General features: G+C 44.6%; 1 protein-coding gene across 7 annotated transcripts in view; it reads left to right on the top strand.

Moving 5' to 3' along the window:
- FGGY (FGGY carbohydrate kinase domain containing) overlaps nt 1–25,473 on the top strand; it is a 419,346-nt gene that overhangs the window by 187,194 nt on the left and 206,679 nt on the right. For all 7 annotated transcript variants that reach the window (XR_006963068.1, XR_006963067.1, XM_047085935.1 and 4 more), the window contains one exon: nt 13,422–13,550. Coding sequence is in view for 5 of the 7 variants with exons in the window: in XM_047085935.1 (XP_046941891.1) it covers nt 13,422–13,550 (129 nt within the window). In the remaining 2 variants the exon portion in view is untranslated. The remainder of the gene's footprint in view (nt 1–13,421; nt 13,551–25,473) is intronic.

Here is a 25,473-nt window from a genome sequence, read left to right as displayed (position 1 = left end):
GTGTCGGGCTCTGTGCTGATGACTCAGAGCCTGGAGCCTGTTTCGGATTCTGTGTCTCCCTCTGTCTCTGTCCCTCCCCCACTCACACTCTGTCTCTCTCTCTCTCAAAAATAAATAAACATTAAAAATTTTTTTTAAAGGACTGGAGAAATCAGATGCTGTTTCATTGACAAAGCTGGAAGCTTCCATCTTCTTGCTCCTTGAGTATTTTCCCCACAATCTGCACGAGGCCCCCCACTTTGTACACATATACCCTGGATGACGGAGATGGAGATTTAAATGATGTTAAGTGAGAGCATCCTTTTTGGAATCTTCCCCTGCTAAATTCCCATGGCAGTGTGGGTGAGCGCTTCAGCGATTTTTCCCTGACATTTTGGCCAAATGCCAACCTGGCAAATTCCACTCCTTTCCTTGGATGCTGTAGTGCCCATGTCCTCCTTCACCCAGGATGAGGTCATAGTCTTTGTCATTAAATAGTGGACACTTTCTGCTTCTTCAGCTTCTGTGCTACAGGAAAGCCTAAGAGAAGGGGCTTCATTTACAGCCCCAAACTTGCATTCCTCTCCTCTTTTGTGTCTGCGGATTGGCAGCCTCCACCATAGATTAAATTCCAGATTTAAACCCGTGTTCATCAGCCCCCACCATCTGGATGTCCCCCAAGTGTCAACGCTAGAGCACATCACTTTTGGACATTTCCTCCTTTACTTGATCAGATTTACATGCCAGAGTTCTGTGAAAGATTCCTTTTATTGGGGGAAAGACATGGTCCTTGGAAAAAAGTTTAAAAACCACAGCCACATTTCAGTTCTTCATATATTTGAGAGGTTTCTGGTCTTTGGTGATAAAAGAATCTTAACTGGTTAGGATAAACAATAGCAACAACAAAGTTAGCCCTTTGTCTTTATGTGCTGTATTTCTTTGTAGCCTGGCTTCAGAAATACAACAGCTATTCAACCACACAAAAGTTCTACGTGACAGCCTTTCCTCGCCCATTTGAGCTCTCTATACACTGCTCTCTCCTTTGTGTGTGTAAGTTCATATCTCCGTATTTATTTCCCCTTGAAGGATCTCAAACACAAAGGCCCTGGTCTTCTGAATATTGTCTCCGTACTGTTGAGTTTTACCTACTGAACCTGACTGAAGGGATACATTGTCGTCTGCTTTCCATATTCTGTCTAGTAAATGGTTGGTTGTCAGGACAACGGCATAGAAGGTGGAGGGTCATTGATAACCACATGAATTCTTTAAACAAACATGATGAGAGCAAATTCCAATATGTGCTTGAAAGCAATACAAGAAGAGGAAAGGTTTCAGACAGATCCTTCTTTTTTACAAACTTGATACTCCCTTTAAAAATTAGTTACGGGGCGCCTGGGTGGCGCAGTCGGTTAAGCGTCCGACTTCAGCCAGGTCACGATCTTGCGGTCTGTGAGTTCGAGCCCCGCGTCGGGCTCTGGGCCGATGGCTCAGAGCCTGGAGCCTGCTTCCGATTCTGTGTCTCCCTCTCTCTCTGCCCCTCCCCCGCTCATGCTCTGTCTCTCTCTGTCTCAAAGATAAATAAACGTAAAAAAAAAAAAAAATAAATAAATAAATAAATAAATAAAAATAAAAATTAGTTACAGTTGAAGTTGCTCATACTTTTATTAAAAATCCTGAATAAAAGCGTTCATTACTTTGTTGGACAATATGTTGCCATTCAGGATATGGAGCGCGACTTTTCTAGCATGCCCTTCGGAGCACCTGCCTGTGGTCTTGACAGAGCTCCCAGGGGGCAGCATGGTAGCTCTCTGTCATCTCTCAGTGATGGGCACAGAATGAGTGCCTGACACGTATCATAAGAATGAATGATCTCAGGTCTTCATGGTGTCATTTATAGGTGGATTTAATGATTTATAACTGCAAAGGAACTGAATTCCGAGACTTTAGCTTTTTCCAAGACCCTTAACGGCTTGGGAGTGGGGGTATGCACAGAATTAGAACCCAATTCATCCTGACTCCTAAGACCACACTCTTTTCATTATAGCACACTGCCTTGCAGTAAAACACTCAGAGAGAAACATTTTAAAAGACAGAACGTTTCTGAAATGAAATGTATGCTTTTCAAAGCAAGGGTGGAAAACCTTTTTCAAAGGTAGAATGGTGGAAAAAAGAAGAAATAATATGTAATTTAGTATTCATTGAGAATAAGCAATTAATTCTGCCCTCCAGGGGTGAATTTATGTCTAGCTTATTTGCACATGAAAGTACAAGATTGGCTTCATTTATATGAAAGTAAGACATCTGGTTGGGAAGTGAAAAATTTGGTCAATTACCTGAATCATGTTTGGTCTACATGATAAAAAAGCCCCAGATGTCTTCAAATCACCAGATGTTTGGCGTTGTGTGGTGAGCACTGGACCTGCTGACTTTCTCTACTTGAGAGCTTGCAGTTCAATATCCTGTCGATTCACCCATTGTTAGGAGGTTGTTAGCATTTTGTAAACTACCAGTTTGCAAGCAGTATTCTAGACTAGAGACCACCACTGGCCCCTGACAGAGGGTGGGTGATAGGAGGAGAAAATACAGTCATAAGAGGGCATTGTATTTAATTGTTTTTAACGTCCTTTATTTTGAGATCATCTCCTTCCTGTCTTTTTGCTGATAAAACATTCTGTTAAATGACCCTGATTTTCTAATGTTTGTTTTTAATGAATCTATGGGACTACAGAAAAAATGGAGGTGCCTTAGATAAGTCCCCGGTTTTCTATATGTGTCTTCTCTACTAGACTGTGGGGAAAACAAAACAAAACAAAACAAAACAAAACAAAACAAAACTGTGAGGACAACTGCTTTAACCCCGGTAATATCTTCAGCACAACGACGGCGAAAGTATTTCCCAAATATGTCTTTCCCAACTGTCTGTGGCCAAACTGTTTGCCTGGGTCTTAGAAGCATTGGTCATCATAACAGTCAAGAGTTTTGCTGACAAAATAATGATTTTTCCTTCTGAAACAAGCATTTCGTCCTTAAAATAACTCCAAAGAGAACACCTTCTGCACTTTTTAAACATTTCACTCTGGAGACACGCCATGGAGACATGACTAAAGGGAGACTCTTTTTGTGCTGGAAAACTGAATTCCATCACTGTGAATATTTTAACAACTTTCACAGTTTCTGTGGTTTGCTCTCATGACCCCAAAAGCATATATCTCCACATGCCGTAACATCAAGGATCCCTCCTCAAGCTTTATAAACTCAGCCGGAATGAACTGAGTAATCAGTATAGGCCATACGATATCCGACAGACCAGGAATGGGGAGTTGTTGTACCATGATAATATCTCATATTAATTGAGTATTTGCCACGTGGCAGCATTCTAAGGTGCTTTATTTGTACTACCGTGCGTGATTCTCACATAACATAATAGCGTTATTATAACCGTTTTACAGGGGAGGAGACAAGGAAGGCAAAGAAATGAAACCACTCGCCCTCCATCACAAGCCTGCTCACCTCCTAACCTGAACTCCTCCTAAATTGCATGCTTCCTACAAATACACCTGTGAAAAGACCTCTACCCTCAAGGTGGTTATAATCTAAAATGGAGGAATGAAGCACAAGGAAAAAAGCCATTATGTAGAACAGAATGATGTAATTCTAAGAAACATGCTGTGGGGTTGTAGAGGAAAAAAGTGACTAATTATGATCTACCCAGGAAAGGCTTTTGGAGGTGGCCTTAGGCTAGGTGAGAATAAAATAGGGCATTGGCAATTATCTAGAGAATTAGGTCAGTGTGGGTGTCAGAGTGGATGATTTCAAGCTGAAAAGCCTGCACTATATGCTCGGAATAGTTCAGAATCGGCAGCCAACGCCGTTGGAATCCACTGGATTTTTGTCTACTCTCTTGTTCGCCCTGTGACTTGTTCGTCCTGGCTTGGATGAGCTTCTTGCTCCAGATAGGGGCAAGTCCAGGCTGGTACTGCCACGGCAGGCGGTGTGGAAAACTGAGTCCCTGGGCTTCAGTGTAGATGCTGCCACCACAGCAGGGTGGCCCCAGGGAGGTCACCTCCCTGTCTGGGTTCAGTTTTCTCTACTGAAAAAGGAATACACTGAAGTCCGCGGTCTCTCTGGGCCATCTGAAGTCCAGAGTCTCTGTTTTTGGAACCTGCCTAGGAGAGGAAAGGAAAGAGCTAGAAGATGGAGCTGCTGGATTGCATGGGTCGTGGGGTTTTGTCCTTGGACAGGAGCCACCAAGGGAGCCTTGGCAAATGAAGCTGCCTGCTTTTCTATCCATGACCCCCCACACACTGGAGATTATTCTTCCTGGGTCTAGTATCTGGCTCCTCTAATCTACATGGTACAGTTGAGAAATCCTAGACTTTGGAACCTGGGAATCCTGGACTGCGAGCCTAACTGTGCCCCTCATCACATAGGTGACTGAACAAATTAAATAACCTTTCTGTGCTTTTGTTTTTGTGATTACAACGTAGTGATTCTAGCACCAGCCCTGTAGGTTTGTTGCTGGCATTGAAGGTAAGAGCAACTGAAAAATGCCAAACAGTGACGGAAAGCCTGTAGGTTTTGATAAACAGGTACTGTTACTATGATATTGATCTTCCTGAAACACAAGTTGTGTGAACCATTCCTTGGCTCACTGACCTATAATAGTTACCAGTTGCCCGTCAGAACAAGTCCGAATGCCTTGGCCTGGCGTCCATCCTGCCTTCCTCAGACCCACTAAGCAATGAGATCTGGGGCTTTTCACCTAACACGTTAACACCATCCACTTCTTGATTCAGACTTGACCACGCAAGGCGAATTTGAGAGTCTCTACTCCACCAGGTGGTGATAACCATAGCGTCTCATCACAGTAGCATCAGTGTACCTAGTGAGAGGCTTGGACCTGCTGGTCACCATTTTCTAGGCACGTGCATAGGCCTTGAGACCTTCTGTTGTCCCTGAGTTTGAGAGATGAGGGTGTGATACTAGGAGGATTATATAAGGAAACATGTTCCTCTTCTCTTTACTCTCCTAGCTGATACTCAGCATCGTGTGTGTGTATGTATGTATGTGTGTGTGTAATCTGTTTGTCTAATTTGATTGATCTGCGTGGTCTTCTCTTTTTATTTTATTTATTTTAATGTTTCTATTTATTTTTGAGAGAGAAACAGAGCAGGAGCAAGGGAGGGGCAGAGAGGGAGGGAGACAGAATCCGAAGTAGGCTCAAGGCTCTGAGCTGTCAACACAGAGCCTGATTGGGGGGCTCCAACCCGTGAACAGTGAGATCATGACCTGAGCCGAAGTAGGACGCTTAACCAACAGAGCCACCCAGGTTCTGAACGGTGGTCTTCTCTTTTGAAAAGAAAGCTGCAAATTCAGTTGAATGAACATCACCAAGGACTCTTGTTCTAGATACTGCTGTGTGCTGGGGGGAAGGGTACATGAATGCAGAGATAAATAAAATCATCTTTGAGTAATTCTCTGTTTAGTAGGAGAGAGGGGAAGGGAGAAACATGGGGGAAAAGCAAAACTTAGCACAAGGGTCATTCAGAATTTGATTTAAAATATATGTTAGGCATCTGGGTGGTTCAGTCAGTTAAGCGTCTGACTCTTGATTTCAGCTCAGGTCATGATCTCACAGTTTGTGAGTTTGAGCCCTGCTTTGGCTCTGCACTGACAGTGTGGAGCCTGCTTGGAATTCTCTCTTTCCCTCCCTGCCTGCCCTTTCCCCTGCTCATGTTCTCTCTCTCTCTATCTGTCTCTCTCTCTCTCTGTCTCAAAGTAAATAAACATTAAAAAATAAAATATGTGATATGTTTATTAAACAAATACCTACTCTAGGTCAGAATACAAGAACGGGATATAAAGATTTATAAATAATAGCCCAAACCGTAGAAGAGGTTACAATATAAAATATTTACAAGATATAATTCAGAAGAGGTATTGGATGGGAATTGTATGTCTACTGAAAGTAAGCCCTGTAAGTAAAGGCAGAGAACTTCTCTGTCTTGTTCCTTGATGCATTTTCTGCATTACAGCAGTGCCTGGCACATAGTAGGTACTCAGTCAACATTTCTGTAGTAAATAATGAGTGAATCAGAAAGTTTCACATTTAGTCAGTAATTTAAAGTAGAGTTTAATTCCTAGTTAAAGTGAGGTCATTTTTAGGAGGCAAATGAAAGGCAATACTTTGGAAGATGGCTTTCAACAGATAGCAGGGCATATCAGGTTTGAGTTTTTTGTTAATTTCTCTGGTTGAGTGAATAGTTCTGGATGTGTGTGACTCCTCTGCAGGAGCAAGAATTACCAGAATGTTCTTCTGTCAGTCTTGTATCAGTTTTGGTTCCAGAAAGCTCCCTGCTCTAACCTGTCTAAACCGAGGTCTCTGCAGAGGAATTTAGGTGCTGGGTATTGCTCAAGCCCCTAATCTTGTCAGCTCTTTTAATTTTTTTTTAATGTTTGTTTATTACTGAGAGACAGAGAGACACAGAGCATGAGCATGGGAGGAGCAGAGAGAGGGGGAGACATAGAATCAGAAGCAGGCTCCAGGCTCTGAGCCATCAGCACAGAGCCCAACGCGGGGCTCGAACCCACAAACCTCCAGATCATGACCTGAGCCGAAGTCAGACGCTTAACCGACTGAGCCACCCAGGCACCCCTCAGCTCTTTTAAAAGTATCAATAACCAGTCTACTGGCAGCCATATACACATGATGGTATTGTTTTCTTTGGGGAGGGTTCATGCTAATTTGGGAGCTCAACCAGAGTCGGAGCAGGTTGTAACCATCTTTAAAATCACGCCCGTACTATGCCTGCATGAAACAGCAAACTAACATACACCACCACATGCTCTTAAGATAATTCCAGCCTATCACTGGAGAGTACAAAAGGATAATTCTGGTTTTGTCCTCCCACTCCTAAACCAGATTGACAGTGGATTCAGTCCCGCAGCGCTCAGAGAGCCTCTCTGCTGGCAGGGCAGGTGAGAGCACCGTTCCAGCCAGTCCAGGTGGCCTGTTGACCTTGGCAAAACTGAGCAGGAACCAGTGCCCTTAGTGGCACACACAGAGGAACCAGGGTCTCATGCTGCCCATGCCCAAACCTCTTTCTGACATTTCCAAGGACTTTGAGCCCACTCTTCCCCTGGGTTTCATCCCCATTTGTAGAAATACAGAGAACACTGAACCTTCCAGTTAATACAACACCCCTCCCCCGTCTCCCTCTTCCTGGAGAGGATAACAGTTCTGTTGACCATTATAATGCATTTTCTGTCTCTCAGCAATCCACACAGTCATTAATTTCTGCTGCTGACGTCAGGAAAGAGGATTATGTGTGTGTCTGAAACTGTTCCCAAAGTGCTCATTAGTCATAGATAATTGAAAAACTGGTAGGGAAAGATTTGGTGTAATAGTAGCCCCTGCCTGTGAGGAGGGACCGCAACCACCAGATAATTGTAGGCTCCAGCTTTTGACCACTCGCACTGAATCTGCCCGTCTGAATAAGAGTTCAGTGGGCATGAGCCCACGAACCCTCAGAGCGATTGCTTTTTTATACCCCAACATGAGAGTGTGTTCACAGGAACAGAAGCCAGCCAAACCAAGAAAATAGCTGAAGTGTCCTTGTCCTCGGGCCTCTCCTGTCTTCAGGCTGAGGAACAGGGTTTGGAAAAGGTGCACAGTATTCTTCTTAATTTTGCTTTTATTTTAACTTAGTCTAGTTTGTTTTGATCACAAAAGAAATTTAAGGTCACGGTATAGAGGAAGCACAAATCCTAGAGAAGAGTGTCCCACGCTGGGTCCCCATCCCTGCTGTTTAACAACATTCTGCATGTTTTTCTAGGATTTTTCTGGAAATATACATGCTTCCATTCTTGTATACTTGAATAAAATGCCCAAATGGGATCACACTGTGAACACTATTCTGTGTCTTGATGTTTTTGCTAAGTGTATTTTGAACTTCTTTCCGAATTCAGACCCTAATTCTTCCTCATTCATTTTAGTGGCTTTGTAGGAATTTTCTGAATACATGTGCCCTCATTTATTTACCCTGATTTAAAGGGAAAAACACCTATAAAAAAAATTACACAAGAAATGTGTGTTCGAGGCAGAACAGTTAGAAAGTATAGGTTGGTAAAAAGAAAAAAAATAATAACTTCTTCATCCAGGAAAAAGCAATTTTCTTTTTTTCCCCCTAGGAATGTATTTTTACAAATAGTCCATCTACCCTCTTTGTTGTTGTTCTTAAAATGAAGTCATACTCCACATAATGTTTTGCAGCCTGCATTTTTCAGTTGGCTTGATTGTTTTACAGATAAAAAACTATTTCCTATTCTAGCCTTTCCCCACTGCAGGTTTATCTTCTTAAAAAACAAATCTAAGTGCTCAGAGCTATTGGCTGGCAGGGCCTCATTGCCTTAGTTGGAGCTCCTCGCCTCGCCTGAGGTCCCCACTTCACGGCTCCTCCCTGGTGCCCTTTTTGCCAACATACTGACTGCCTCAAACACTCTGTGCCCCTCGGGGCTGCCTGCAGTGAACGGCTTTTTGCTCTAATGGCATCCATTTCCCCTGAGCATTCTAGCTCTGAAACCACCAATCCGCCACCTGTCTTACCAGACTAGGCTCAAATGTCACCTTCATCTTGATTTCCTGCACTCCCAGGGCCAACTCACAGTCCCCTCCTTCCTTGGCGTTCTCGGAATACCATGTACATTTCACCTGCAGAGCACTTTTTGAGGGGCTGAGAGCCTTGGTTAGCAGAGACCACTGTGTGAGTCTCAGAGGTGCCTCTTTCACATACACCCCAGCACCTCGATGTTGCCACGGGGTGGGCAAAACTATACGGGGCCACCATTGTTCTTGAATGTTTGTGAAGCTGTGTGGATGAATGGCTGAACAGAGGCTAGGAGAGACAGCCAGTGGTGAGGCTGTGAGGTCTTGATTAAGTCTGGGAAAATGGATGCTGTGATTAACTTAATTTTATGGTCAAGGAAGAGCCGAAAGGAGGATTATTTCCAGAAAAGTTGTCCAGGCGCACTAAAGCTTGCTTCTGACAGCTCCACCAGTCCCTCAGATGTAACCCTGGCTGGTAAGCCTAAAGCATGATCTGATGGGGTGATTTCTCAGAGATTCCCACCTTTTCCATCATCTTCTCTTACGCCAAGCTGTTTGTTTTCGGTCTCTAAATAAACAAAAGTTCTTCCTGCTTTGGGCCCAGATGGACTATTCCTGAAGGCTGTGTTCCAGTTCAAAGGAGGATGTTAAGCTTTGTGCATATTTATTTTCATGCCTGGACCAGTGGGCTGGAGAGAAGGCCTGGCCTACTGCCCCCGGTTGGGTTCTCCGGCAGCAGATGCTGAGACAGGTTTGAGGGTCTCTCTCAAATTATTAGGGGTTGCCATCTGTGATAAGAAGGTGAGGAGAGGGGGATGAGGCAGAGGGAGAAATTGAGCCGTGATATAGTCCCATGCCCCTTGCCCAGCCCAGCAGAGTGCTCTGGAGTGAGTGGTGCCATCACAATCCCTCTGCTCTGTCTCTGCTAAGTCATCAGGTGCGGCTGTCCTGGGAAAGGCATCACTTTGGCACAGCAGCCTGAAGGAGCTGGCAGCTGGAAGCTGTCTGCTGCCCTTACTGCCCTTACTGGGCTGCAAGTCTGTCCTTAACAGGGATCCAAGCCGTGGCGTCTCCCTATCAGCCATATTTCCCATATCCAGGCAAATGCCATGACCTGTAACTTGCTGCTTCACAGAATCTCTTCTGTTGCACATGCCTGTCCCTGCGACTCTCTTGCCCATACCTTGATGAAGGTTCATATCTTCTCTCTTCCTGAAATAGCTTCACAACTGTTCTCCCTAACCCCTTTCTGTCTTCTGCCATGCTGCCCAAGAGATCTGTAGCAATGCTTAAATCCAGTCGCCTCACTGCCTGGCTTACTGTTCCTCCAGGGGCCCTCCGTGATCTTCATGATGAAGTTCAGACACCTGAGTCTGGATTACAGTGTCTGTTTTGTCCCCGCTTCCATCTCCAACCTTATCTGCTCCTTCCGCCCCCTGCTGAGTCCCAGCCAGGGTTCTGTTCCACTTTACTCAGCCTTTTTGGCAGTCTCCCATGTTTCTTGGCCTTTGCTCAAGATGCTGCCTGTGCTGAGAAATCTACCTGTGGTCCACCGGCATATGATTTGAACCTAGATCTGGCTGCAAACCCTGGACTCCCCTGTACCTGGCCAGCCCAGGGTTCTTTCTAACCTGCTGCCCAGAAGATTTACAAGAGTTCCCCATCTTGCTAATTCTCCTTCTGTCCAGAACCTTTTTTTTTCATGAAAATCATGGCCTTTATGTTTGTGAAGATCGGGAAGAAGGTGAAACCATTCCCATTTTTACTTTCCTATCAAAATTAACCCTTAAAAAAAATCTGAAGGTGGTGAGCATGACTTCCAAATGATGCTAGTTTTTTTTTTTTTTAATGTTTTATTTTTGAGAGCAAGAGAGAGCATGAGTGGAGGAGAGGCAGAGAGAGAGGGAGACACAGAATCGGAAGCAGGGGGCGCCTAGGTGGCTCAGTCGGTTAAGCGGCCGACTTCAGCTCAGGTCATGATCTCGCAGTCAGTGAGTTCAAGCCCCGTGTCGGGCTCTGTGCTGACAGCTCAGAGCCTGGAGCCTGTTTCGGATTCTGTGTCTCCCTCTCTCTGACCCTCCCCTGTTCATGCTCTGTCTCTCTCTGTCTCAAAAATAAATAAACGTTAAAAAAAATTAAAAAAAAAAAAAAAGAATCGGAAGCAGGCTCCAGGTTCTGAGCTGTCAGCACAGAGCCCGACACGGAACTTGAACCCACAGACCGTGAAATCGTGACCTGAGCTAAAGTCAGATGCCTAACCAACTGAGCCACCCAGGGGCCCCCAAATGATGCTACTTTTTAAACCTACATAATGTTTGTTCTAAAAATACTTCTCTTGGAGTGCCTGGGTGGGTCAGTCCGTTAAATGTCTGACTTCGGTTCGGGTCATGATCTTATAGCTCGTGAGTTAGAGGCCCCGCGTGGGGATCTATGCAGGCGCCTCATGGTCTGGAGCCTGCCTTGGTTTCTGTGTCTTCCTCTCTCTGCCCTCCCCTGCTTGCATTCTCTCTCTCTCTCTTAAAAATAAATAAACATTAAACATTTTTTAAAAAATTTGTTTTCTCTTGTTTCTTTAGTCATTTCTTCTCTGGTTTTCTTCACTTGAAATTTTTAAAAACAGATCCACCGATATGTAATTTAACCAATAAGAGCACAGGTTTGCATCGGTTGGAGTGGAATCTATGGCCTGTACTCCCAACATTTAAGCTGTATGACTCTAAGGAACTTACCTTCCCTTCATAAACCTGACTTTCCCCATCCATCTGTGCAATGGGGACAGTAATAGTATCCTTCACATGGCATTATGTGACAATGAACTGAGAAAATGCATAGCAGATCCTTAGCACTGTCCCTCTCACAGAAATGTTCCGTAAAGGCAAATGCTGTCTTTTATGTGCTAGATCCTAGATACAGTGACATACTCCACATCGTGTCCAGAGACAGATTGTCTACCTTGAAGGGCACCACTCTCCTTTAGGATTCTGCTGGCTTAGGTATTCAAAGCAGGCTAGAAGCTCTCCCTTCTCTCTGCCCCAACATTGGAGCATCTTGATTTTGTCTTCCAGACCAGGGCTGTCCTATAGAAATATAATAGGAGCCACATACACAGTTTAAAATTTTTTAGTAGCCACATTAAAGTAAAAGGCAATAGGTGAAATTAATTTCAATGTAATATAATCTAATATGTCCAAAATAGGATTCCAACATGCATTTGATATAAAAGTTAAGAATATTTTACATTTATTTTTTCCATACAAAGTTTTTGACATCTGATGCATATTTTCTGCTTAGTACCTCCCAATACATACACTAAAACTTCATTGTAAATATTTGATTTAGATGTCCTCAGTTAACATTCAAAAAGTAGATTTGCACGCCACAGTGGTTTCAAACATCCTTAAGAAGTTTTTCAGTAGCTGACTTGAGTGTCAGTTTTTAAATTGAAATGAATTAAAATGAAAGTAAGTGGAAAATTAAGGTCCTTGAGTTCTTCCAGCCCGCAGTTCAAGCGTTTAGTCCACACATGCCAAGCGGCTACCAAATTGGACAGTGAAGCTCCAGGATGCATTGCAACGGTTGCAGTCTTCTTCCTCTTGATTTTCTTAGCAGACTTTTTTTTTTTTTCCAAATTCATTTATAGATGAAGCTCGTTACCTAAAATGGATAAAAATGGTGTTGTGGAGGTTTTTTTGTTTCCAATTAGAGGAGATTGGTGAGCCATTCACCCTCTGCCTCCGTCAACCCCCACCTTCCCCTTCACTCCAAAAGTCCTGCAGCACCTCAGCCTAGCCCTGGGGCTCCGTGGAACAACGAACAAGTGGTAGGTATCTTAGCATCAAGCAAATTACTGAGCACACATTCAGAATCTTAGAATCTTGGAGTTCAGAGAGATCTTAGCATATATGTGCATCTCCCCCGATCCCCTCCTTGCGGTGCACAAACACTAATTATGAATTTCTTGACAAGGGGAGGGGGAGGACTCAGCCTCTGCTAAACACCTGAGAACAGATGGATTTCTTCATTCTGTTCTGATTTACATGGCTCCTTGTGTCCTGATCTCATCTCCCTAACTAGGTTGGGGGCAAGGACTGCCTTTTACAGCACCACAGCGCCCACACAAAGCAAGACAATCAATAAATTCTTAACTGAAGGCCTGACTGACTGCAGGAATTCAAGGTCACTTGAAATATCAGGGTCGCTGCATTGCACAACTCCAAAGAACACCATTCAGATTGTATTCTGTGGTTGTGCAAGTAGCAGCCTTGTTAAGTTTGCAAGGTTTAGACTGGGCTCTCGTTTCCAACTGAGAAAAACTTTGAAGAGATTTTTTTTTTTTATTGGAACAAAATAATTCCCTCCCTTATCCTCTGACAGGAAGCAACTACACAAGTAAAGGTTCTCAACTTCCTTAGGAATATATGTTAACCCAGGACTGTGTATGGATGTGTGTGTGTGCGTAAGGTATGCTGTTAGGGCTGCTGCTGTGTTAGGAAGCCCGTTTGGAACAGTTTGACTGTTTTAACTGGTCTTTAAGAGGCCACTGTGTTTATGTCTTTGGAATTTCCCGTGAATGGAATCTTTCTCCAATTTGAAAGGTACCTTAGAGCTCTTGATTTTGTAAAGTACCCCAGAGCGTGACCCACGGGAACCAAAGACATACACCTAAGTCACCAAAGGAGCAAAGGGACTCTTTGTGGGTGCATGGTTTTTATCTTCATGAGGTTGAGAAAATGCAGAAGACAGGGGCGGGAGCAGAGAGGTTCCCTTAAGAAAACCCTGTGTTTGCTTTTGTGTTTTTCAAACTGACAGGTGTTTGTTGTTTCTCATGTCTACTCAGGAAACCAAGTACTGCCTCCTGGAGCTTCTCTTGGAAATGGGCTCACACCAGAGGCAGCCAGAGACCTTGGACTTCCTGCTGGAATTGCGGTGGCAGCCTCACTTATTGATGCCCACGCAGGAGGCCTAGGTAACCTCCCACCCTGTGTCCATGACCAACACTGTGTTCAAACGGAATATTCCTTGGAACCTAAGACACTCCTTTCCTGTTTTTAAAGCAGGGATCAAGGGCTGGTGGTTACAGGTATAGTAAGGAAAAGTCTTTTTTTTTTTTTTTTAATTTTTTAACATTTATTTTTGAGAGAGAGAGTGAGAGAGCAGGAGAGCACAAGCAAGGGAGGGGCAGAGAGAGAGGGAGACACAGAATCCAAAGCAGCTCCAGGCTCCGAGCTGTCAGCACAGAACCCGACACAAGGCCTGAACCCACGAACCGCGAGGTCATAGCCTGAGCTGAAGTTGGATGCTTAACCGTCTGAGTGACCCAGGTGCCCCAGGAAAAGCCTTTTTACAGTTAGTCATTTGGATAGAGTTATCAAACTTTTAATCACATGTAGTATTTATAATCTTGTTAATTTTTTCAGTACAGAATAACAGAAAAAAAATGGCCCGAATCAATATCTGGATGGTTCTTTGGTTTACGGAGAATTTGAAAGAGATGTGTGCACTTCAGCTAGCACGTATGATGGTGGTACACTTACCTGTACAGTTTGTTCTAAAGGCACTCCAAAACCCTCACAAGTCTAATGGATTTCTTTTCATACTTTGGTTTATATTCTATATCCAGTTAGGTGGGTGCAGTCTTGATTTTATCTCCTAAATAATTCTCACATCTGGCATTCAGGCGTTTATTATTTCAAAGGCCCATTGAACACTTCAATGTGTCGTAGACATGGTGCTTGGGGACAGTGAATTTAAAACTATGCCAAACCAGCGTGTCTCCTCCATGAGTTTTAGTAGGAAGGCAGGCAGGGAGACAAGGACTACAGGAAGGGGTTGATGACTCTTACTCCTCTTCATCCTTATTACAGTTTTTCCTTCCTCCCTTCCCCTTCTCTTTCCCTTCCCTTACCCCCCGCTTCTTCCCTCTTGTCTCTTTTTTTTCTTTTCTTTTCTTTTCTTTTCTTTTCTTTTCTTTTCTTTCTCTTTTCTCTTTTCTCTTTTCTCTTTTCTCTTTTCTTTTTCCTCTCCTCTCCTCTCCTCTCCTCTCCTCTCCCCTCCCCTCCCCTCCCCTCCCCTCCCCTCCCCTCCCCTCCCCTCCTCTCCTCTCCTCCCTCCTCTCTCCTCTCTCCTCTCTCCTCTTCAATTCTCAATCTCTCTCACTTCCACTATAGTCATATTTTTCCCTAGACTTTCTTTCTAACAGTGTTTTTGTTTTTTTAATTATGGCTAAGACTTCATGCTATCAATTTGGTAGGTCATGACCATTGGATTTTCAGAGTGGAATCAACTGGAGTAGAAAACATCAGAGTACATCTCACATAGTAAGGGTCAACACTGTTTTTATGGGACTTATGTTTATATTTTATGGGTAGTGAACGTGGACACTGTACCATGAAGAAAATGAATTTCTTACCTTGGATCATAGTCAAAGGAGTTTTGAAATATATTCTGTTCCATACTTTGTGTTAGAACCAAGAGTTATTTTTCAAATACTTAAATGGACTTGTGCTCCCAGAATCCAGTTTGTATAAATGCATGTGTATTTCTCTTCCCAGATTGGTTTATTGGTCCTCTCCTTCTCCCACTGCCTAATGTCTACTTGAAATTGAAGTCTCATAGCAGACGCTTTGTTCTTTGCATAACCTTCCATGGAACACTCAGATTATATTCCCAGAGAAATAATCACACTGGGGTGTAATATAATCACACTGGGTAATAATCACACTGGGTTGGAATAATTGTATTCCCAGAGAAATAATCACACTGGGTTGTAATTACTCATTTATCTGCTTCTCTTTTCCAGTGGACTCTAAGCTCCTTGAGGGCATTATATTATTATTCTTGTATCACCTATGCTGAGCCCTGGATCAGGCTCCTATAAGTGCCTGATAAATTTATTAAGTGAATACAGTCATATTAAGACAAGAATAAGGTGAAATGGCCTTAACCTGTAGAGTGGAAGTTAATGTTTCCTTATGCAACAGGATAACAAGCAGTATCTGATTCCCCTACGTAGTCCATGGACTTCTGGAGCAGGGTAGTGCTTATCAGTTTATGAATGTGTCTGCCTTGTTCGCTTTTATGTGTCCAGGATCTAACACAATGCCTGAGAAGTTATAAACAGCCAGTAGTACCTGTGGGTCGGTGGAATGGCAGTCAGGTAATACTGAGTGTAGGCAAGGGTGTTTCTCTCCCTTTTCAATGTGTTCTTTTGATGGGAGTGGCATGATTTTGAGCAGGCACAGAAAGAACTCGGGGTCTACATAGATAGGGAGTTTTCCTGTCCCCTTGTAATCCTGATATCCTGTGTCATGTTTGAGGCCAGGGAAGCTTTCTCCATCGTGCTTTTTCAATTATCATGCTTTTTCAATTCGTTTCAACCATCCACCCCCAGCCAGGTGATAAGGACTTGGCTTGGACCACTGCCTGCTGAAAGAAAGCCTGCACCTTGCAGGGGCTTCAGGACTCCTGTTTCCTTGTCAGATCCCCAGACCTCCCTAAGGGACGAACCAAAGCACCCTTTTTCACTGCTGCCCAGCACTTGCTGTGCCCCATATGGTACCTGCTGTTTGTAGACACTCAAAGTGTGGGAGCTCCATGGGGAGGAATCCAGGCCATTAGAGGGACCTCCCTCTTTTCCTAAATCAGAGATGGTTCTGTGACGGGAATTTTACCCTTCGAAGCTTTAACTCAGGCTTTTAATACTCTTCAGTTCATGAGTTTCCCTTATGTTTTCCAAAAGTAAGCTCTTTACGTGGAAAGGTAGAATAAGGGCCTTGGATTCTTTAAGGGCTGAGCTTAGGGGCTGGTGGTGGCTGGAAGGGCACAGGAAGGGGGGCTTCTCAGCAACTGCAAGACAGTCAAGATCATAATTTTGACCAAGTTTTATCCTTCGTATACTTTCTTATGCGTCCTCCTCTCCTCTTACAGTCATGACAGAATTAGGATGTCTGGTGAAGAGAGGAGGCCTGGAAGCAAACGTTGCCTCTTGTTTCTCACCCTGCCGGTGCCCTGTGCAGGCCTGAGAGTCTTGAGAAGGTCATTGATGCACCCAGCTGCCTAGTCACTGAAGAGACATACTGAGTACCTGCAAACCTGCCAATTACTGGTCTAGTCGCTGGGGGTTATAGTGTGAACAGAGCAGACAGAGTGCCACTCCTCCCGGAGAGAAAATTCTGGCTCTTCTTTCCCGACCTGCATGTTTATTGCTTAACAATACTGGTTGGAGACCACTATTGTTATGATGCTCTAATAAGGGAACTGAATGTGGAGTCTGAAGATGTGAGCTTAAATTCTTACTCCCTCTACCTGTGTACCTTGGGCCAAATATCATCTCTCTTCACTCCTGTGTTTCCTCTTCTGCAATAAGAGATAGCAATGCGCCCCCCCACCGCCCCCCCCCAGGGTTGTTAAGAGCATTGGTAAAGCAGAAAAGCAGCGAAGGTAAAGCAGCTGGCACATAGTAGGCACATAATAATGAGGCTTCTCTCTTTGGTTTTCTCACTCTGAAATCACAACGCCTGACCAAAGTAAAAGCTTTTAAATTGGAAGTTCTCTGAGTTACTGTTGTAGTAAGGTGTGTACCAGGACAATGGTCTTCTTTTTGGACAGGCAATTGGAAAAGAACCTCAGACTTCTGGATTCTGTCAGCCTTCCCTGAATGTGCCCTGATTCTCTTTGCCTGGCACTTGGGAACAGAATGCAGGATTCAATGCTTTCGATCTTGTGCAGGTTGAGATCAGAAGCAGTCTCAAGAAACGGGTAAATGAACTCCATGTTAAGAGGTTGCTGAATGTCAGGTTAAGAATTCAGCTTTGGAGGTCAGAATTGGAGGCCATCCAAGCCTCCCTCAAACAGGCTTCGACAGTTATGGCCCCTTCACGGGCTGACCCGGCATGACCTACCTTGGACCCTCCGTTCTGACTGATAGGAGGGGTCAGCCCTCTGCTTTGGAGAAATCTCCCTGGGCTCTCATTCTCAAGGGAGCCTGGGACAGGAGGATGAAGATCAAAGAGGCAAGTAACACTCAACCCCTGCTTTTTCCAGTTCTGGAAAAAGAGGAGGAAGGACTTTGTGGGAATAAAAATCAAAGATTAAAGAACATTTTGTTCTTAAGGTGCTGGTTAGTAAGTTCTGCAGCAGACAGCCAGAAGATAGGACTAGCTTTGTTTGCTCTTTGCGGGGGTGGTTCTGGCCAGGGCTCCTGCTGCTGATATTTTTCTAGCTTATAAAAATAGTATTAACTTTGTTCCAGGTCTGTTCTTGGCTCCAGCACCCCAGCTGTCCTGAAAGGCAATAACAAACCGATTTCTGTCTCAGGCTCCCTTCTCTCAGTTGTTCTGTGTATCACACAAACTTCTGATTATCCCTCAGATCTTGAATCCGGTTGATTCACCTCCTCTAGGAGCCTTCCCTGACTCCCTCTAGCTGACTTAAGCATCCTTCCTCTTCCCCTGTGTATCTTGGACTTGCTTCCATTTTACTGCATGTGTCACCCAGTTTTATGTGTACAGCTTGCTCTCATTCACCAGTTGTAAGCTCTTTGAGAGAAAATACTGTGTCACTTCATCCATATATCCCAGCAACCTGCACAGTGCTTTGCATATGGAGGACCCCTAACACATGCATGTTTAGTGAATGAGTGAGTGAATAAATGAATGTTTTTTTTCCTCCCTGAGGGATGGATGTTACAACTGAGAGAGAGCATAACTTCTCATTACAGACGCAATTATCCCTACATGGTAGGCGTACCAGGCTCAGTTCTCCATGAAGCAAGAGAGTTTGGTTTGAGCACTCCCTGTGGAAATTGGTATCATTTGTATCCCATCATGTTAGCAGACTCTGTGCCTAGGTTTAGCATTGCTCTTTGTTTCCAGATACTGGATTTTTTTTTTAATTTTTTTTTCAACGTTTATTTATTTTTGGGACAGAGAGAGACAGAGCATAAATGGGGGAGGGGCAGAGAGAGAGGGAGACACAGAATTGGAAACAGGCTCCAGGCTCTGAGCCATCAGCCCAGAGCCCGACGCGGGGCTCGAACTCACGGACCGTGAGATTGTGACCTGGCTGAAGTCGGACGCTTAACCGACTGCGCCACCCAGGCGCCCCCCAGATACTGGATTTTTTGCCAGGTGTTGAGTTGGCATAAATTGTTCATCGGAGTTGCAGAGTCAAACCAAAATGAGGACATTTGAATCCCTCCCGCCCTCCCTCCTTCCTTCCTTCCCTTTCTTCCCTTCTTGCTTTTTTTCAATAGCAGAAGAATTGGTTTACGTAGCCTTACAAAAAGAGCTTCTGATGCATGCCCTCCTGTAGCAGTTCTAGTTTATTCCAGTGAGCTATAATACCATTGTCAGTGGTCTAGAAGCAGCACTGATTCTCAAAGCCACTTTATATATATATACTACTATCGTGTTCCCATTTATCAAATAAAACAGTGAGGCTCACAGAGACTACCTGACTTACCCAGAGCCACACAATAAGTGGTAAATCATTTAAATCTACTCCTTCTGATTCCAGAGCTCACATTCTTTTCGTTTTAAAGTTTATTTATTTTGTGAGAGAGAGACAGACCGAGCATGAGCCGGGGAGGGGCAGAGAGAGAGAAGGAGAGAGAATCCCAAGCAGGCTTTGTGCTTTTAGTACAGAGCCCAGTGCAGGGCTCAGTCTCATCAACTGTGACATCATGACCTGAGTCAAAATCAAGAGTTGGATGCTTAACCAACTGAGCCTCCTAGGCACCCCCTAGAGTTCACATTCTAATTACTGTGCTCTATGGAATGGTGTATCTATTAAAAGGGGATCCTTTGAATTTGACCCTTAAAAATGCCATTTGAGCAAATAACCAATATTAAAAAAAAGTATTTTAATAAATTTTTATTGATGACCAACTGCTAGTTGATGGGAGCATCAGGTGGATATGAGAGAGAATTGGACCTCTGGGAATCTATGGTCTAGTAGAGAAAATAAACATTAAATAAACAATGATAGTTATATGTACCAAGTGTGGAGAGCCCAGAAGAATGTAGATTATACCTCGAATTGAGACTTGAAGAACCGTAAAAGGATTCCTAGAGGATGTGGTGTCTGCTAATGGAATCACAACATTTCTTGCCCTATTATGGCTTCTCGGCAAAGTAGAACTTACTTATTCATCGTGTCTTTTTAACTTCACTTAGGCTTTATTCCTCGTAATACCAGCAGTGACAACATCAGCATTGTTAATTAAAAAAATATATATATTGGAACCACTACTCTTATTAGTACCTCTACTATTTTGACCGGTTTTACTGCCTTCTCTGTGCTAAATACTCTGGCCTGACCCTTTGCCTTTACCTACTTTATCTCTTGTCCCTCCCAATAATCCTACTAGGTAGAGGTTATTTCCCATCTTGTACATGAAGAAATTCCAGTTCTAAGCAGAACATTTCCATAATCATGTAACTCGTGTCCTGGCGAGATTTGAGCTTGAGTCTGACTCTTAAAGCTCTCCTGTTTCTCTACACCGGTGCTTCTCAACCAGGGGTGATTTTAACCCTATCCCTACCCCAGGGGACACTGGGCCATGTCTAGAGATAGATTTTGGTTGTCAGACTGGCACGTGGAGACCGGGAATGTGGCTGAACATCCTATGGTACTCAGGACGGCCTCACAACAAAGAATGACCTGCCGTGGGTCTCCGGTCAGTCGGGCAGAGGATGAGGTCTGCTCTAGACTGAAACACCCTGATATTATTTCTCTTCACCAGCTTACTTCCGTGGAAGCCAAAATGCAGCCCCGAGTCAGGGGCTAATATATTAGTAGTTTGTCAACATGTATTTTGTGCAGTTAACTCGTAAGTGAAAACAGCTATGAGGTAAGAAAACAGAGGTGAAGAGTGAAGAGCACGGGGTACAAGGTGACTGCTACCCCATCCGTCTTACTGAGAGACAAGCCACACCAGCCACCCGCCCTCTTTCCACACATCATGCATGTTCTGCCTCCTTGCCTTTTTTCCTCCTGCTGTTGGCTCTGTATGGGGTGGTCTCTCCTCGCCACCTGGGCGGTCCCACTTAGGCAACAGCACTCAACCTTAACGTTATTTCCCCCATAGAGACTTCTCCAAGGTTAACCCCACTCTTAGGAAAACCGAATCCCTCCCCATCTGCAACACTTTGCATCTATTTCAGATTTCTCACCAAACCACGCGCACCTTCCAATGCCCGTCATCTGGTATAGGACCCACAGTGTCAGTCAGTCAATCCTCAGTAAATCAGTGAATTGATTACTATAAGAACTGAGAGGATTTTGAAAAGTTAAACAGAGATGGCTAAATCTGAGTGGGGAATCTTTAGAAAACAAACAAACCTATTCCCAGGCCCTACCGCACCATGGATTCTGAGTCTGAACATCAGGCAGGACCCGGGAAGCTGGTTATGAGGCAGAAGGTGTCTCCCGGTACCCAGAGGCGACAGCCTGCGGGACGAGTCGGCCCTGGGCACACAGGGTCAGAAGCAGTGGTGATGTGCGTCTGCCAAGTAGACGAATCAGACCAAACCGGCGCTGTTGAGGAGCCAGGCCAGGCTCGGGCCCAGAGCCAGGCAGGAGGGAGCATATCCAGGTGGATCCAGCGAGGCAGCCGGTCTGTAAGACATGGAGGGGGAAGGATGAGCAGATACAGTCATGCTGGGGAATCTGGAAGGAGAAAAGCGGTGTCATTGAGCACACAGAGCAGGGGCAGCTCTGGGAGTTCCTGGATGTGAATCAGAGGATGGAGGAGGAAGTTGGTAATATGAGTTCGAGTTTATTGTTTTAAGCTGAGGTTTGGGTTAATGAGAACCACTGCTGCCTCGGACCTTAGCAGCTGCAGGAGCCACAATGAGGGGCAGAGGGGAAAGGGGGGGGGTAGTAGTTTTGGGTTTCCTGTCCCCAGGCCTCGAGGCTCTCTTGGAGCGCTGTGTTCTCTGGATTGGACTGCGAAGCACTGGTCTTAGCTGGGAGACCAGCCTTTTCCTCCGTGGTCAGAAAGTGAGGGGGATTATGGGGCCTTGGGGCCACAGCCAACTCAGCCCATCCTACCCACCTTGTGCCTCGCAACTCAGGAGGTACAGCCGTCAGCCTGTGCTGAAATGGTAACGTCTTTACTTTGACGTCCACGCTCCTCTGGATAATGGGTGATTGTATAGGCTTTGAGCTGAAAGGTTACTCAAAGATCCTCTACATCAAATTCTTCAATTTGCAGATGAGCAAACAGAAGCCCAGAAAACCAGTGAGTCATCCAAGGTTACCCCGACAAGTTACTGTCAGAGTTGAGGTTAGAAATTGGGCCTCCTGGGGCGCCTGGGTGGCGCAGTCGGTTAAGCGTCCGACTTCAGCCAGGTCACGATCTCGTGGTCCGTGAGTTCGAGCCCCGCGTCGGGCTCTGGGCTGATGGCTCGGAGCCTGGAGCCTGTTTCCGATTCTGTGTCTCCCTCTCTCTCTGCCCCTCCCCCGTTCATGCTCTGTCTCTCTCTGTCCCAAAAATAAATAAACGTTGAAAAAAAAAATTAAAAAAAAAAAAAAAAAAAAAGAAATTGGGCCTCCTAATTCATCTGCCAGTGCCTCTTGCCCTGTTTGGCCACACAGTCTCCAAATTAGGAAAAGGGAATGATTCCAGGTGTCAGGGACTGTATCGGTTGTAGGGAGTAAAACCAGACTTAACCAGGCCAGGAAAAGAATGGGCACATTCGCCCAGTTTATGTGTGTTATGTGTACATATACATATACAGTTGTGTCCGCATTGCATGTGTATACATATGCTTGGCTATACTCATGCATATGTATTGTGGTATATGTGTGTATTCCATCTTATACGTTGTATCCCACGTAATGCTACTGTCCGTGCTACCGGTGACTGTTAAATAAGTAAACTTGTTCTAAGCCACCTATGAGCAGGTTGCTTTGTTTTGCCATCACATCCCAGCCTTGCTGGGAGCTGCCATTGTTTTCCAAATGTAGCATCGGGAAATCAAAGTGCAATAACTTGCTCAAGGTGACGTTTTAACAAATGATAGAGTAGGGTTCTAGGTCCAAGGCTTTCTTGGACTGTGAGCTTTCTCCTACCTGCCCTGGCTTCCTTATGTGAGCCTACACTCACGCCAACATATGTATCTATAACAAAAGATAGAGCTTCTGTTTCACATTCTTCCAGACAGGTGTGTTTCTGGATCCATTTTGTGGTTGAGAAAGTCGAGGCCCAGAGTAGGGAAATGACTTCATAATGAATACTTAAAGCTGCACAGGTTTCTAGGGCTCCATCAGTCATGGGGAATAAGACCAGGCTTATAGGAGCAGCCTAGCCATTTTTTGACTGCATCATGGAGGGATCAGTAATATTAAAGGGCATATGAATATTGTTGATCAGTTTTGCTGGTTAGTTTTGGTGATTCGTGTTAAAATTAATGTTGGTATGAATTTCGTCTGTGTGGTAACTTTCCAGTTTCAAACTACCACCTGGTATTTTTACCTCCTTTAATCATTGAGCAAATGGTCACTTGGAATGAAGGGATTTGCCCAAGGTTACAGGATCGGAAGGGTTGGATCTGAGACTCAAACCCTGATCTGTGGGTTTCTTCCCATGACTTCACATTGGCTTGGTGCAGTCTTTGCATCAAATAAGTACTACCTAGTAAACAGAGCAGAATGTCATGACCCAGCAAGAGTTCCTGTGCTCAGAGCCCCCGAAGACGAGCAGATCTTTACCGACTCATTAGCTTCAGGAGTTTATCTGGTTTTCGGAAGCTACCGTTTGTTCATCCCGCGTACTCATATATGACTGAAAAGAGAAGTTGCTGGTTTCCTTTGCTGGGCTTGGGAACAAAACAAGATCACACTGAAGAGCCAGAGCCAGGTTCTGATCCTGCCAGCCACCTGTTAGGAGGACAGTCCAAATTCTAAGGCAGAAGATTGCTAGAAAAGTGTTTGGGGGCCCAGAGTCTAATACTGCACTTGCGTCACTGGGGCAAGAGTAGGCTTACCCCGAGGGTCCACTGTTTTTTCATGGCACAGGGACTGAACACCCGGTGCTCCACATCCATGGAACATTTCTGAGCACCACTGTTTACTTTAGGGCTTGCTCATCGACAGCTGCTGGGGAGGAAATGCACATCTCCAGCCATCACCCCTCAGTGGCAGCCTGGCATCTCGCTGCTGGTTGCTTCCTTATCATTGGTCCATAGGTCTGGTTAACTTCCTCGTTCCAGTTTTCCCTTAACCATCCATTCGTATAAGTCATTATGAAGAGCAGGGAGGAAAAGGTTTTGATTTCCTCACACTGGGGATCTTGAGGTTTGTCTCATGGCACTGTGCGGCCAGTGTAGATGTCTGGAAGAAAACTAAGAAAGGGAAGTTTTTGGAATATAGAAAAATCGCAGTAGTCTCCAGTTATATCAGTCCACAACATGGCTCCCACTCCAGCTTTCCATAACTTAGTCCTTATTGTGCTGTGTACTGTGACTCTGATGTAAGAATTTGGCCTCTGAAAACCATGAAAATCAAAGATATGGAGGAAACCCAGTATAGTAGTTAAGAACACATAGCTGATTCAAATCCTGGTTCCACTTGCTTTTTTTGTCACCTCGGGAAGTCACCTGACACTCTGTGCCTCAGTTTCCCCGTCTATGAAATGGAAATAATAGTACCTACCTCACAGAGTTGTTTTCGGAATAAATGACCCATTATCTATAAAGTACTTAGAACAATGCCTGCTGGGGCTATGTATATTTAGCTGTGATTAATGTGACCTCAACAGATTCGCGTTATGAATGATAGCAGCGGGCAAGAGAAATTTAAAGATTCTTTTATTTTTTTTTTTAAAGTTTTATTTATTTATTTGAGAAGGAGCACGCATGGAGGAGTGAGTAGGGGAGGGGCAAACAGGGAGGGAGACAGAATCCCAAGCAGGCTCCGTGCTTTCAGTGCAGAGCCAGACGTAGGGCTGGATCCCACGAACCGTGAGATCTTGATCTGAGCCAAAATCAAGACTCAGACGCTTAACCAACGGAGCCGCCCAGGCGCCTCAATTCCATTATTTAACAAATATGTGACATCCTTCTTTTATGTGTGAGGGCTTGTTGTAGGTGTATTGGATATAGGGGCAAACAAAAACAAGGTCCTACTCTCATACAGCTTTTATTCTTTTGGAGGAGTTCATAAACCACCATATAAACATATATGGGTGTGTTTGTATGTGCTGCATGTATGCATATGTCTGCACACACACGTGTTCATATACATGCACGTGTATCACACATCTGTGCACATGTACCTATGCGTACATGTGTGTGCTTATGCATGTGTTCATAAGTGTGCCTTGTGAATAGGTGTATGTTTGCATATATGTAAGTGTATGTGTACAAGTACTCATGTGTGTGCATGTGTCTCCTTATATGTGTGTTTACTTTGAGTGTGTGTGTGTGTGTGTGTGTGTGTATGTGTATAGGCATGCATGTGTATGTATCAGGCATTGCCAAGTGTTATGAAGGAAAGGTTTATACGAAGCAATGGAAAGTGTCAGGTGTTGCTACCAGTACAGAGAGTTCTGAAAAGTTGAGTCCAGAGAGACGACATTTGGGGACACAGACCTCAGTGAAGTGAGAGAACATTTCATGGTATAAGAAAGAAGGTAGAGACGAATTCAATGAGCAAATATATGTTAGGCCCACCCTTGGTCTCAGTTATTGCACTGGGCATGGGGCATATCAAGGTGCTGAGGACTCAGTCCTTTGTCTGGAGGAGTCCCGCACCTAGTGTGGAAGACAGAAGCCGTGCGGCAGGGTGTGGACTCTGGAGGTCCCAGGTTGCCACTTATTAGCAGACCACTTCCCTGTGTCTCAGCCTTCTCTTCTGTGAACGCGAGTCATATGGCGCCTCCTTGG

Source organism: Lynx rufus, unplaced genomic scaffold, assembly GCF_022079265.1.
Source record: "Lynx rufus isolate CCGP_SWC_20201006 ecotype Redwood Valley unplaced genomic scaffold, mLynRuf1.p SCAF_2, whole genome shotgun sequence".
NCBI lineage: Eukaryota > Metazoa > Chordata > Mammalia > Carnivora > Felidae > Lynx > Lynx rufus.
This window is presented reverse-complemented; position numbering and strand designations above follow the sequence as displayed.